The sequence below is a fragment of the Podarcis tiliguerta genome (genome assembly GCF_965153285.1).
Source record: "Podarcis tiliguerta genome assembly, chromosome: 7".
Classification (NCBI taxonomy): Eukaryota; Metazoa; Chordata; class Lepidosauria; order Squamata; family Lacertidae; genus Podarcis; species Podarcis tiliguerta.
Genome location: NC_139540.1, coordinates 16,753,131 through 16,768,589, shown reverse-complemented (window position 1 = coordinate 16,768,589; position 15,459 = coordinate 16,753,131). Strand labels below are relative to the sequence as shown.

General features: G+C 43.6%; 1 protein-coding gene and 1 long non-coding RNA gene across 2 annotated transcripts in view; one reads left to right on the top strand and one right to left on the bottom strand.

The window, feature by feature from the left end:
* The window catches only part of EIF3H (eukaryotic translation initiation factor 3 subunit H), a 71,582-nt gene that overhangs the window by 13,838 nt on the left and 42,285 nt on the right, over positions 1-15,459 (bottom strand). The window contains exon 3 of the mRNA XM_083450640.1: positions 1,767-1,934. Within this exon, the coding sequence (XP_083306766.1) occupies positions 1,767-1,934 (168 nt within the window). The remainder of the gene's footprint in view (positions 1-1,766; positions 1,935-15,459) is intronic.
* LOC310682279 lies at positions 685-10,691 on the top strand. Its single transcript, XR_014513840.1, has 3 exons — positions 685-4,135; positions 4,511-7,015; positions 7,388-10,691. It is a non-coding gene; the product is annotated as an uncharacterized lncRNA (long non-coding RNA).

Here is a 15,459-nt window from a genome sequence, read left to right as displayed (position 1 = left end):
GAATAGGATCTTTTCTTCCCCAGTGGCCAGAAAGCAAAGACTTCTGTGGTTTGTGTAACTTCTGCCTCTTCCACATGCCTCACATGCTGCTACTAAAATGCCACAACAGTTTTTGAGGGTTTTTTTAAAAAATAACTAATGCCAAGAGCACCGTATCAATCCATCGATATTTACGATTTCCCCCCACAATTTATGCTCTTTCTCTACCTAAGCGACTTCTTCCTTGGAATGGCTCCTACATGGTATTCAGCCCAAGATTACGGAATGTATGGCCTACCAGGTGATAAAGCTGTGTCTTAGCCTGGGCTAGTTCAGACAAGGTGTGTGCCAAGTGTGCTACATGACCAAATGCTTTTCCGCCATAAACTAGTCCATGCATGTAGAAACTTAGCACTGTCAGGGAGAAACCTGGGCCAGAACATTTATCCCTGACATCTAGTTTCCGACATGTGAGCTGGGGAAAATTGCATGGGAGGAACTCTTAACCGTGAGAGACTCCTACTGCAGTTTGAAGTGGTACAAGCCAGGTACCAGTTTACTGCCTCTGTAAAAACTAGACTTACTTTACAGTGACAATGGAATAGTCCTCCTGGGTCCTGGCCTCAGACCTGCACCTGGTCTGGCAAGCTCCTAGTATTCTATTAGGAAAATATTTATTTAGGTAACTGTTTCCAGTTGCATTCATTTTTTTTTTTAAATGTGTACATAGTTTTCATGCTGACATGCTATCGCGAAGAGTGGAAAAACTGTATGAATAAAAAAAAACCCTATTTAATCTCTGGACAAGGAGCTTAACATCTGTAGCAAGATAGCAGCCGAGGTAGGCTTGCCAAATAGTAAACTCACTTTTTTTGGGAAAAAAAAGTTAACATTTGTGTTGTCTGAAACGGAACATAGTAAAACTTTTAGCAATCAGTGATAAAACGAAAACCAAAATAGACTGAAACAAGTGGAAAATTCATCAAGATCTGATGATGCAAAGTTTCCAGCCAGTATAAGTATACTTTAACAACTTGTTCTTTACTGTAATCCAATTGTTAACATACTGAAACAATTTTGGGGCAGCTCATAAGATTGATCGTATTCATTAGTATTTTTTCTGACAGATACTCAGGACGTTACATTCGCTTCTCAGCTGGAAACTATATGCGAGCCTGCCAGATATGGCAAAACTGTGAGTGTTTGGGGAGGGGAAGGCTATAAAGCTGTTAAATTGCCTACGGTTCTGATACAGCGCAGAACATCTGGTCTGGAGAGCTTGAGGAAACGCCATTAAAAAAAAAAACCCGGCAGAAAAGAAAAAAATCTTTGTGCTACGGAACAGGCCAGGTTTTGTACGCTTCTGTCAGATGCATAAAAAGGAGGGGAAGAAAGGGGGGGGGGAATACTTGGCAAGCTGCAGGATGATTGGTCAGTCACGTACGGAGCCAGACGCTCTAGCAAGCAGGGTTTGTTAAGACATCTGGTCGAGTTCCACCAGCCGCTTCCACGACGGAGGGGAGAGGCGGAGGGATAAAAATGAAGCAGCTACCCCAGCATTCCAAAACGTACACATCAGGGCTCTGATAGCAAGAAAAATAAACAGAGAGAAGGAAACCCTGTCTAGACTTCGCTGCTGCTGAGGCTGCTGCAGACACAGGGTTGGTATTTACTTGGAGAAGGCCTGCCAGGGCTGCTCTTGCAGGCGAGGAGGTGGGGGAAGGCAAAAATAGCCGTAATAATATTGGTGCGCGCGTGTAAAATAATACAGGAAGCGGCACACTGACCGTAAATGAGAACGACAGATTCCTCAATGGCGTGCTGGTAGCTGAACTGGGAGTCCAGGAGGGCACGGGTGACAAAGGAACCATAGTAGGTGGACTGGTACCAGCCAACGTGAAGATGGTCGATGTTGACGTGGCGAAGGCTCCTCATCATCTCCATCTGATACTGAACTGGAGGGAGAGAGAGAAAATCAAGCACTTTAAAGGAGAAGCTCAGATTTTCATGACCCAATGTTGGTGAACAATGCACCGAATAAAGGCGATTTGCTACTGGTGGTAGAATGGGCAGGAACCTGAACCAGGAGCATCTCGAGGCTGCACAATTGGAAAGCAAGGAAGAGAGTCATTCTATTCATTCCTGGCATGTTTTAGGACGAACATGTCTCTTTTTTTGAAATAGGCTTGGGCAGGTCTGCTGCCTTGACATGAGAGACCTAGCAAAAGAAGTGGGGGGTTTGCTCTCAATATTGAGGGATAAACTGCAACTCCATGGTGGAGGACACGTTTTGCTCGCAGGAGATCTCAGCTTCTGTCCCTGTCATCTCTGGTCATCGGCCTAGCCTGTTAAAAGCTCAAGAAGAAAGTGGAGGGATGGACCTTTGCTGTGAGCTGCTGTCTGTCAGGCTGCAGACAATGCTGGAGCAATGGGAAGCAGGCCCATTCCCTAGGCTCTGCTGAAGAACCAAACCCTGAAGGTCGAAACCCCTCAGGCTCCTTCAACTGCCACCTTGCAGAAACCATTTCATCTGGCTGCAGCACAGGGAGGCTTGCTCAACTGTGTCACAAGCATTGTCTAGGCCAGGATGGCTTCCATTTAAGGAGGTCGTTACCAAAACCCTGCCAGAGTGTGCTGCTTTCCTCTTTTTCCCCTCATCCTTTTTTCCTTTTGTGCCACATCTCTTAGATTATAAGCCTGAAGGCAGGGAATGTCTCACCTCACTTGTTATTTATGTCACGTTAAGCTGCTCTGGGGACCTTTTCCACCCAAAAAGCAGGTTAAAACGCTTTAAATCGGGGCTGTGGTGCCTCCCAATGTCATTGGACTACAGCTCCCATAGTCCCCGACTACTGGTCTCGCCCAGCTGAAGCTGATGGGAGTTTTAGCCCAACAGCATTAGAAAACCAAAGATTCTCCATCTCTGCTCTAAACAAGTTCCTATTGTGAGAGTGTGCCAATCGAACGGCCTTCCTCATCTGTTAAAAATGACAGCTTCCCTCAAGTACGCATTCCCGAACATGTCAGAAATATAGGATATTGCCTTTTCCTACATGGCTGCTGCTGTTTTTAACCACTGCAATTTTTGGCAGCTTCTTAGTCCCCCTCGCTGCTTTAGTTTTCTCCCAGCTCTATGCTTAGTTCCAGTCAGCATCCTAGACAGTCCACTGCTGCCTCCTGATCTGACCTAGTTATTATATATGCTCCCAGGTCAGGCCTGTGTTTTCACCCCAGCAACACCCTGACTCTTGTGTAGCTTGGTGTCCTTGCCCGTTATATCTGCCCGTCCAACCCAACTCTCTTTCAAGTCCAGCAGCTTCCCCTCTCTGCTTCTATTCTCATTCCAGCCCAGCTTGGATCTGAATTGACCTCGCTACAATCCACCCTTGTGCTCCATCCAATTCTAGTCCAAACCCTGGTCAGGATTCCCATTTCAATTCTGCTGTAAGCTCCGTTTCCTACTGCCCAGAGATAACAGTCTTTCCCTCCTTTCAAAGAAACCCTATGAAGCCAATTTTGTTTTATTCACAGTAGATACTTGTTTAAAATGTACCTGTAAAGTATATGTGCAGGGTGCATACGTTTGTGCTAATCAAACCTAACCCAGGTACAGTGGTACCTTGATTCTCAAACTTAATCCATTCTGGAAGTCCGTTCGACTCCCAAAACGTTCGAAAACCAAGGCACGGCTTCTGATTGGCTGCAGGAGCTTCCTGCACTCAAACGGAAGCTGTATAGGACGTTCGGCTTCCGAAAAACATTCGAAAACAGTAACAATTACTTCCGGGGTTTTGGCGTTCAGAAGCCAATTTGTTCATCAACGAAGCCGTTTGAGAACCAAAGTTCCACTGTCAAAGCATTGGAATGGGTCACATCAATAGGAAACCAATGTTCTCATAGCCAGGTGGGTGGAACTTGTGGAAGATGCTTGGAAAACAGTGACACTACTGGCCGTGTGTTGAAAGTGCAGGGCAGTGGTTTTCATTGAGTAGCTTGTGTCTACTAAAAAATACTTAACTTCAGGGGGCCCTCGCGCCAATTAGTACTGGACACAGATATTCAGCAGGGAAATCTTTATTAAAGTATAGTTAGAGCAAGTGTGGGGGAACTACCACATTGGCTGTGCTGGCTGCGTCTGATGGGAATTGGGAGTAAGGTAAAGGTACCCCTGCCCGTACGGGCCAGTCTTGACAGACTCTAGGGTTGTGCGCCCATCTCACTCAAGAGGCCGGGGGCCAGCGCTGTCTGGAGACACTTCCGGGTCACGTGGCCAGCGTGACATCGCTGCTCTGGCGAGCCAGAGCCGCACACGGAAACGCCGTTTACCTTCCCGCTAGTAAGCGGTCCCTATTTATCTACTTGCACCCGGGAGTGCTTTCGAACTGCTAGGTTGGCAGGCGCTGGGACCGAACAACGGGAGCGCACCCCGCCGCGGGGATTCGAACCGCCGACCTTTCGATCGGCAAGCCCTAGGCGTTGAGGCTTTTACCCACAGCGCCACCCGCGTCCCAATTGGGAATTGGGAGTACAGGCATACAATTTGGGACCGTTTACATGCTTAGATACACTTGGCGGTGCTTTTCTCACTGGTAGATTCCCACGCTGACCCTTAGCTGTGTTTACAACAGAAAATAAATAATGAAGCCAAGCCCTCTACAACAGGAAGGGGTGGGTGCTAGGTCTCCGGTAGACCTCTGGCTGAGCTGTAGTATATCAGCAAGGGGTCCCTTCCAACACCCCACTCTTTAAGGATGGCAATGAAACAACCTTTTCAACCCAATTAGCCTGCCGGCATGAAGAAATTCAACAAGGTGCATACTTGTGAAAGAAAGGATGGTGAGTTCAGATTGGATCAGATTCTGGGGCAGAAATTGCGTGTCTCAGAATATGCTCAGAGGCATCCTGCTATTTTATTCTGTGTACTATGGGCAGATCCACACAATACTTTTAAAGTACATGATTCCCCCCCCCCCAAAAAAAAATTAATTCCAATGAACTGTAGCTTTGTGAGAGGTAAAGTTATGTGCTTTAAAATTTAATGTCCAGTGAATATGTGTTGGTGCCTGTCTTTTGCACCTGACTCTAGTTGGAAGGTCATGGGATTTTGGGGGGGGGGGGCGGCGGCGGCACGCTTCAAAATAGCTCCAACAAGCCTTAAGTCTTCACAAACCTGTTTTGCAAAACTGAGGCCTAACCGCTACAAGGAACTTGGAAAGAAGAAATCAAGGTGCGCGTGAATAACTCAATTTAAAACAGGCAGTTAATATTTTGTGAGGAATGAAAGAGGTAACAGAGACATAGGGACACACATACACACTCAGGAAAGGTCAAGATACAGAGAGTAGCACCATCTGTATCACACACTGAAAGCAGTATTATACCACTTTCTCTCCCACCTGCCCAATAACTCTGGAAACCGTGGTTTGTTAAGGGTGCTGAGAATTGTTAGATGGCCCCTACTTCCCTCACAAAGGTATGATTTCTAAAACTGGCATGTCTAAGCAACAATTTGGACCTTTCTCGCCTCCCAGCACTCGACCCACTGATTAGTGGCATGCTTTTCAAAAGATGGGGGGGGGGGTTTGCTGTCCTCTTATTTGTGACATGTTTTCTGGGTTTTAAGTGCAACAACATGTCTGTGAAGAAATGGTGCTAATTTCATTGTTTCAGGGTGGTGACAATAAAATCAGTTCTCTCAGTGGCCAAGTCTTCCCTCAAAGTGGAATTTACTTTGCAGTTTTAATAATTAAGTTAACAAGAGAAACTAAAATGTGTGGTAAAGGCCTTCAGCTTCTTCCTCACACAAGCAGGATCCAGTTGGAGAATGGGGACAATTAATATACTTTCATATAATATTCACACATACACACACACACATTTCCAAAAGGCTAAATTACATTTTTAAACTATTTGGAGAGGAATATGAAGGCTGAGTATGTGTGCGCTAGATCAGTACCATTTTTCCCTTTGTTAAATATGTAAAATATTAACCTATGTTAAATGTAGACCTGTAATTGAGAAAATGCTTTTAAAATTAAAAATCTGCAATACATCAAAAACAGAGCTTGTTCATCCTTAATTCTGCTTTCATTTCAAATTTTCATTTTTAAGTAAAGGCACTTAGAAAAGAATGGCAGGGACTGTGTGTGTTTTCAATTGTTAGCCCTTTAATTTTGAAACTAGCGTGCAAATATTTCCCACTGTTTCCAAACGTTGGTTTGGATGAAACATTAACTTTAGTAAACAAGTCTTGCCGCTCTCAGGCTTTCAGACTCCCCCTTCCTTTTTCTGCCGTGGCCTCAGAGAAGAGTTTGGACAGTTCTGGTTAATCAAAACCATAGCCTGAGCCCAGATAAACTGTGGTTCATCATAACTAGTGTTAAACTAACTTAATTCCACAGTTTATAAAACTGGCTTGTCTCCACTTACTATAGCTAATATTCACCACAACTTGAGCTCAAAGAACATGCTAAACTGTGGTTTACCTAAAATGGGGAAACGTGCATGCCCAGGAAAAAGAAACTAGGCTCATTCTCAATTTTCTAAACAATGGCTTAACATTATGTCTGAATACAGCCAAAGCCTGGGCGAGAAAGATGCTTTCCACCAACAATTTAATGTCCAGTTTGAATATAGCAATGAAGCCAAGGTTTGGGATCACCAAATCATGCACACCGTCCCTCAACCCACATCAAAATTCCAGATGTCCCCATTTACCTGGATTAAGAATAAAGTCTCAATCAGTGTATATGATCATAGCTAAGGCTAGGTTTAAATAGTCACATGTAACACTGGAAGATGGGAAGGAGAAATCACATGAGAAGATGTACACAATCAACCTACTAGCTTCTATCTAGACCCTAAATTGTAGTCCCTGTTATGTTCGGACTACACCAGAGAACTAAAATCCACAGGTGTAGCTTCTCTACAGATGCATTCAGTCCTAAGTAGATTCCTAGAAACATGTTTCAGTAAAAATGAATAGGATTTACTTCCAAACAAATGCATTTAGGATTAGGATGGGTGTATTCAGAAGGTTCCATGCGACGCGGGTGGCGCTGTGGGTTAAACCACAAAGCCTAGGACTTGCTGATCAGAAGGTCGGCAGTTCGAATCCCCGCAACGGGGTGAGCTCCCGTTGCTCAGTCCCAGCTCCTGCCAACCTAGCAGTTCGAAAGCACGTCAAAGTGCAAGTAGATAAGTAGGTACCGCTCCGGCGGGAAGGTAAACGGCATTTCCGTGCGCTGCTCTGGTTCGCCAGAAGCGGCTTAGTCATGCAGGCCACATGACCCGAAAGCTGTACGCTGGCTCCCTCGGCCAATAAAGCGAGATGAGTGCCGCAACCCCAGAGTCGGCCACGACTGGACCTAATGGTCAGGGGTCCCTTTACCTTTACCTTATTCAGAAGGTTATTCAGAAAGTAGTGAATCAGGGCCATATGGGATCAAGAATTCGAAGGAAAGCCTTATAAGAAGCTTCAAGATAACTGGAAGTCTGAAGGATCAGGTACAATTGATTTCAGTGTGTTTCATTTGCCTCCGTTTAGGTGAAAGATGCGGAAATATCTTATTTCTAGACTTCGCTAGTAATAATCCATCTGTCTAGACTTGTGTGCGGCACCAGACTTGTACACAGTCACCTATGGGAAGGAGTGTGTCTAAGCAACCAAACCAGCAAGTTTTACAGAGCTGGTTTCCTTGGCTTTTTATTTTAGGCCATCAGCATACGTGACGTCAGAGGGGCAGATCTGATGCATCCTACGGCCCCTGGAATGCTGCCCCAAGGAGTCAAAGAACTGCAGCCCTCAACTCTCTGTAAAAAGGGTAAGTTTTAAAAGTTTCTTGAATGCCAGGACAGAAGACGCCACGCAAATGTTAACTAGAAGAGAGTGCCACAACTGTGGTGCTTATTATTCTTTGCTTTGAGCTTTTCTGAAAACGAAGGAGGTCGTAAAACAATGAGGAAACAAATATCAAGCAAGGCCCGTAATATATTTTGTAATATAAAAGGATGAATGTGTCAACAGTATGGGTAAACCTATGTATTATGCAGTTGTCAGTGAATTGATATTGGTTGCAGCTTCCCATGTGTACATTTGGTGATAAAAGATGAATTTGCTGTTGTTAATCTGTGAGCTTCGGTTCTTAAGAGTACAGAGAATGTCAGTATGTGTAAAAATAACCAGTATGGTAATTTTCTCAAAAGAATATCTCTTCTGCTTCGTAAGTTAAATAATGTGCTAAACTGCAATCCAACTCAAGTTAAGTACTTGGAGGCCTATTGATATCAATGGGACAGTGTAAAGCACATAGTTAACTCTCCGACTGAAAATGGTGGTTGCCCCACTTTGGCTAGACATTTCATCTTGCATTTGAAAGAACTTTTTAAAGTAGTTAATTACAGAGAACCCCCAACAAGGAAGCAAACAGGGGTAGAGGAACTGAGCAAGATTTTATTCAAATGAAAAATATTTTCTTTATTTTAGTTTTAAAGGAAAGCTAGGATTGGCTTGCCAATTCTGTTCTCAGCTCCAGGGGGATGTAGATTCTTTCCAGATTACAGACTATCACCTTTTTACCCCCCCCCCCAAAAGGGGGGGGGGGAATGCGGCATCATGGCAAGGCATGCAAAATTTCCACAAGGTGGGGAATAACCATACAGTACTAAGATCAATTAAGAGAGTTACTTTCATTTCTGCTACTCTCTTCCTAGAAACAAAAATCCAAAATGTGTAAAAGACGGCTTCTTTTTTTTTAAGGACGGGGAGTTAAATAGTATACTGTCCTGAGAGTATATAGAAATTGTCTGCCAGATTCTAAGCTGCAGTTCAGTAGTGGTTAAGGAATGGCAACTGAGACTGAGTACCTGAAGTGCTGATTGCACATATTCCACTGGATAGATTCCAAAACCCATCAAGACTTCTATCCAGCAAAAACATACGATTTCAATGCATGTCCACCCATGGCAAGATTTATCTTCCTTGATCTAATTCGCCAAATATTGACAAAATTGCATGCTTTGCCACATACTGCCAACTCACCTTTGATTCTTAATACTGTACAACATACTTTTACTAAAGCCTACTGACAGCAATGCCCATTCCCTAAGTTTAAGCCTTTGTTTCTGCTTTTCTAATGAACAAACAGATAAAATTAGTAAATCTGTGCTTTACTAAAACACACCGAACAGTTAAAAAGAAGATTGAAGACCAGCGCAGATGTCAACACAAAAGTTGCAAGTGTGCGAAATAGCAATATTTTGTGTTTTTCCTGTTCAAGCATAGGTGTTCAGAGCAAAATTAAAGGGAGCCATTGCATGCCCAGACATAGCAGTCACCTGGACCATGAGATCAAAGGCAATGCCATGCCAAGTTGTAGTGTAGACTCAGGTACACTCCATGGTCCAAAGAGACAGGCTGAAATTTTGACTCAAAATGCCAAGTTTTATAATAGCTGGCAAAGAGATCATCGCACCATCTCTAACAAGCCAAATGTCAACCTGCAATTCTATTTGGGCCTCGTTGGACCCTCAATAAAAGAAACAAATAAGAGAAACAAAATTTCTCGTTATCTCTAGCAGAGGTGAATCTATAGTATAAAACACACCACTAATTCAAATTCTATCAAATTATATATCTACTCACCAATATGAAAAAGATTGATTTGCATCAAACACATGCATGGGATTATAGACTCAGCTAGCTAACCACAGTGATCTTCTAAGAATGAATGACTTAAGGATGCTATCAACAGTACAGGATGATGGCTTGAGGCCTCATTTGGTAACAGATCTACAAGAACACCATGCCTTCTCTCAAGGTAAAAACCAGATCATCACTGTTACACAGTATCATGAATTGCTGTTATTGTTGTTGTTGTTGTTTAATTGTGTCCGACTCTTCATGACCCCATGGACCAGAGCACGCCAGGCACTCCTGTCTTCCACTGCCTCCCGCAGTTTGGTCAAACTCATGCTGGTAGCTTCGAGAACACTGTCCAACCATCTCGTCTTCTGTCATCCCCTTCTCCTTGTGCCCTCCATCTTTCCCAGCATCAGGGTCTTTTCAGGGAGTCTTCTCTTCTCATGAGGTGGCCAAAGTATTGGAGCCTCAGCTTCACGATCTGTCCTTCCAGTGAGCACTCAGGGCTGATTTCCTTAAGAATGGATAGGTTTGATCTTCTTGCAGTCCACGGGACTCTCAAGAGTCTCCTCCAGCACCAGAATTCAAAAGCATCAATTCTTTGGCGATAAGCCTTCTTTATGGTCCAGCTCTCACTTCCATACATCACTACTGGGGAAACCATAGTTTTAACTATATGGACCTTTGTAGGCAAGGTGATGTGTTACCCACACAAAAATCATTACAGTGTAATGTTCATAGCCTGCAGCACTGGACCTTGGGAGAACTGGGTTCAAATGCTTGTTCAATCATGAGGCTCTCCTTAGTAATGTTTAAGGGTTACTGTGAGAATAGCAGGGGATAAACCTTATTCAAAATATGTTGCCCTCCTTGGAAGAGGGTGGGATTTAAACGTAGCAGGGGGAGAAACATTCCAACATGCTATCTCAGCTTAAGATGAGAAATACACAAGACTTGTGTCCATGCTGGCCTTGTGATGTCTCTCCCTCCCTCTCTACTTGATAGACAGAAAGCAATCCAATAAGTTTCTGCTAACCATACTTTACTGTATAGACAAACCATGAAACCGTGGTTATGTGGTTGAACAAGTCAACTTTGTATCATGGCTTAAAATCCTGGCTTGTTTTTTTTAAAAAAAGAAACATAACCATAGTTTCCTCTACACCCAAACTTGGAAACTATGGCTCCTAAAAACTTCCAGGGTTAACTGCTGTATGCCAAAGACAGGAAAGAAGGTGATGAGAGAACTTCTTAATCAAGTCTAAAATGACATACAACAGGGAAAATTGGTGACCTTGCTCATCCGTTAAATGTAGAACCTGACACTAATAACTCACATATGTGACTTCAGCTGACTAAGGAGAGAAACCTAGGATTAAGTGTCGCAATAATGAATTGAAAGGCTTAGCTTGATCTATGGGATAACTCATTTCTGTGCCTGCATATAAGCAGTCTCAGAGATGATTTGTCAGAAAGCATCTAGAATTTATAAATGTGCCATTACAATAGCAGGAAATGCAGACACTTAAAATTCTGTGTAAAGTAATGGCTGTTCACAGGGGGAAAAATTGAACTGCACTAGTCTAATACAAATATAGCTTTTGTTCAAATGCTATTTTATTCAACAGATGGTGACGCACGACAGGAAGGAAACTCGTTGTTCATGCTTAGGAGATGGCTCACCACCAAAATGGTGTCATCTTTACTAATACAACAATTGGGAAGAACGAAATCTTAACTTATATTAGTAGTACAATGTCAAAAGAATAGTGAAAGCTGCCTTATACCTAGTCAGGTCACTGGTCCATCAAGCATAGTGTGATTCTAGCCGGACTGGTAGCAGTTCTGCAGCATCTCCAAAGAGGTTCTTTCCTGGAGATGGCAAGGATTGAACCTGGATCTGCGCCATAGCTCTGTGGGTCAGCAACTGCTTTACATGCAGGAAGCCCCTGGCTTAATCTCTGGGATCTTTGGTTAGGGCTAGGAGCATCTCACCTTGGAGAGCTGCTGCCAGTCAGTGTAGACAGTACTGAGCTAGATGGACCAATGAGTCAGTATAATGCAGAATCCTGTGTATTCAAAGCACATACAGTGGTACCTCGGGTTACATATGCTTCAGGTTACAGACTCCGCTAACCCAGAAACAGTGCTTCAGGTTAAGAACTTTGCTTCAGGATGAGAACAGAAATCGTGCTCTGGCGGCACGGCAGCAGCAGGAGGCCCCATTAGCTAAAGTGGTGCTTCAGGTTAAGAACAGACCTCCGGAACGAATTAAGTAATTAACCCGAGGTACCACTGTATTCTGCCACTGAGCTAAAGCCCTTTCCCAAACGTGCTTCACAGATTTGCAGGTCATGCTTGCACGGGGTCTCTGTTTCATTCCAATTTTAGTATAAATTAGGGTTGAGGAACCTTTGGCCCGCATGCCAGCAACTTTGGGCAAGCGACACCCAGCTGCCCTATACCTGGCATCATACAGCTTTCTAAATAATAAATTTTTATTTATACCCTGCCCTTCCCGGTTCAGGCAGACAACAACAAATCCAAAACACCTAATTGTAAAAGCAGCACAAAATACAGTATAAAAACATGAATAACAATAAAATTCAAATATCAATTTAGGGGAAATAAGCATTAGATAATCCCCAGGGCTAGCTGGCTGAATTGGTCCTACTTGGGCCAGCTAAAGCGCAGAACATGGGGCTGACAATGTCCCTTGCAGTATGGTCCCCTAGTTGCAACTTTAGACAATGGATTTGCACAGGTGGGCTGGAAAACACACCCTTCAAATCATGTGGTGCCATGTGATTGACGGGCGAGTGGGCCTGCCAACTTTGGTCTGTGAAACCGATCCTAAATAAGGATCTGGTCCACAGCGCTGAAAGGGCTCTCCACCCTTGGTATACAACAAAGCGAGCAACTCTATTGGAAAACTGGCATTACGGTTCGAGATACAGATTAAGATTTTTTCCCCCTACTTTCCAGAACACCCCCAGCCCCATGGCATGTACTATACAGGAATAAAACTGGAATGGAGACTCCAGCTCTTGGATTCCAATTCCAATCAGGCTCAGCCGCCATGGCCAATGATCAGGGGTGATAGGACCTGCAAGAAAGCATCCCAGTTTTGTTGCAAGAAGCCAGACCCGAACCCTTCTGAGCTGTAAAAACAGGTGGTGGGGAGGGAAAATGCCTTCCTTCTTCAAGTCTCAAAAAGCACTGCAAGGGAGGTTTTCAAGAGGCTGGGAAACTGCTGAAAAAGAAAGGGATCACGTTTAATTTGACCATGACAGTACACAAAGAGAGAGAAAACTTTTACAGGATCTATATTTGCACAGCAGGGTTTTAAACTGTGCAGCTTTTGCAACATCACAAGGAGGAGATGGGAGATATCTAAGTAAAGACTTCAAAAAAAGAGAGCAACTGGTATTCATAATATTATCACTGCTCAAGAGCAAAAGACGTTTTCTAACTTAATATCTAATTTTATTTTCAATGTTCTTTACGAGCAGCACCTAATTTTAGCACAGTAGGGAGTTTTTGCTTTTAGCAGGGTACAACCAAATTTCCTTGCACTGCCATGCCTGTGAACAGTATTATCTATGGGTTTAAGAAACAACAGCCATTACCCCTCGTGCGCACATGTACACACAATTTAACACTAGGATGCTACCTAAAGAAAAACGAACATCTGGCAAAACATGTCATAAGCTCGGGGTTCCCAGCTGCTACTATATTTAATTTCTATGCTCTACAGCTGTAAGATTTGTTCATAATTCTGAAGAACAAGAAGAATAAAAAGACGACCTCAGATTTAAAGTGCCCTCCCATCACTGAAACAGGCAACCATTTCCCCCTTCAGGTGAAATATATTAACAGGATTAACAGGGCCCTTCATCTTATGTTTTTTGTTTTTTAGACATTCAAACTAACTAAAAGAGAAGGAAGGTGCTTTGTGTAATGTCGACGAGCAATTTAACAAATGTTTCTTAATATGCTCTTTTGAATATAGTTAAGAGCCACATTTTTAAATTTAGATTGTTAGGTCCACGGCACCAACTTTCATAAACTAAACGAAGGGAACCTAAAAACAAACCACCCACCACTTAATGTTCTGAACTTGACAGCATTGCCAAGCCAATACAAAATAAGCCAAGCTATTCCTCAGGGAAGTTTTATAAGATCTTTTGAGAGAATGCTTAAGTATTAACAATGCATTGCTGAATTTTTAATATTCCTTGCTATAAACTGAAGAAAGCAGTTACAGGCAACAAACTGCTGTGAATCTTGCAGCTGAAAAAAAAGGCCCTGTAGTGCTACAAGGAGATATATATATATATATTTTCTTAATTTGGAGTCCCCCAAAATAGGGGGTGTCGTATACATGGGGGTGTCCAATACATGGAAAAATGCAGTATATATTTTTAAAAGCAAGCAAAGGTTTGCAGAAGAAGGGAACGCACACTTGCATTTTCAAACAGCTGTGAAAGATCACTTCTCTGATGGAGCGGAAATCAATAGGAAGTTCAAAATTCAAAAACATATATAGGATATAAAATATTCCTTCTCACATGCTCAGCCACTTGGACAGTACTGAGCAGGGGGGCGGGAGGAGAGTAGCCTTGTAAGAATACAGGCTAATTGGAAAATGAGTAGTAAATTAGCCTATTGAAAGCCAAAGGAAAGCAAGAAATAAATGTTAGTGGAGTTGTTGCAGCTGTGAATTTATTGTTTTACGATTGTTAAAATCAGTGTTTATAGCCAATTGCGTGATTACTAAATGCGAGATATTTATCCCAGTTGTGATCTGCATTGCAAGGCTGGGGGACCTTTGGTCTTCCAGATGTTGTTGGACTACAACTACCATCAGCCTTAGCCAGCCAAGCCAACCATTGGGGATGATGGGAGGAGTGGTTCGGCAACATCCAGAGAGGTCAGAGGTTCCCTAGCCCTGCTATGCTGGAGCTGAACTGATGCTATACATGTGCTATCATATTAAACTGTATTTATACATCATTTTTTAAAGAACTGCGTATAGATGCAATTGTTTTAAAGGTGTTGTGTGCTTTCACTGTAATGCAAATTGCATCAGGATGCCTCATGGGATGCGATTCATAAATGAAGTAATACTCAGAAGCAAGCCCCACTCAGTTCAATGTGCCTTAAAGGTAAAGGGGCCCCTGACCATTAGGTCCAGTCGTGACCGACTCTGCGGTTGCGGCGCTCATCTCGCTTTATTGGCCAAGGGAGCCGGCATACAGCTTCCGGGTCATGTGGCCAGCATGACCAAGCCGCTTCTGGTGAACCAGAGCAGCGCACGGAAACACCATTTACCTTCCCGCCGGAGTGGTACCTATTTATCTACTTGCACGTTTTGGCATGCTTTCGAACTGCTAGGTTGGCAGGAGCTGGGACCGAGCAACAGGAGCTCACCCCGTCGCGGGGATTTGAACTGCCGACCTTCTGATCAGCAAGTCCTAGGCTCTGTGGTTTAACCCACAGCGGCACCCGCATCCCTTGGACCTTACTCCAAGGTAAATGTGTATAGGGTTACAGGCTTAACCTAGGAACTGCTACACTTTGCTGTGGGCCCTGCCCCGAATTTTCCTGCGAGCAGTTCTTATTTCAGGAAGCGTGTATGCGTTTTAAAAAGGTCTGCGCTGTTACTCAACATGACTGATACACCTGTCCATTAAAGACCGCAGGTCCAATGAGCAGAGTGGTACAGCCTTCTTTAGCTTTGAAATGCCGATCTGGCAAAGCAGCTCCTCTACCCACTTAGCATCTGTATTTGTATCTCTTTGGCAGCGACAACTGCTAACAGCGGCGCACCGGGAAGC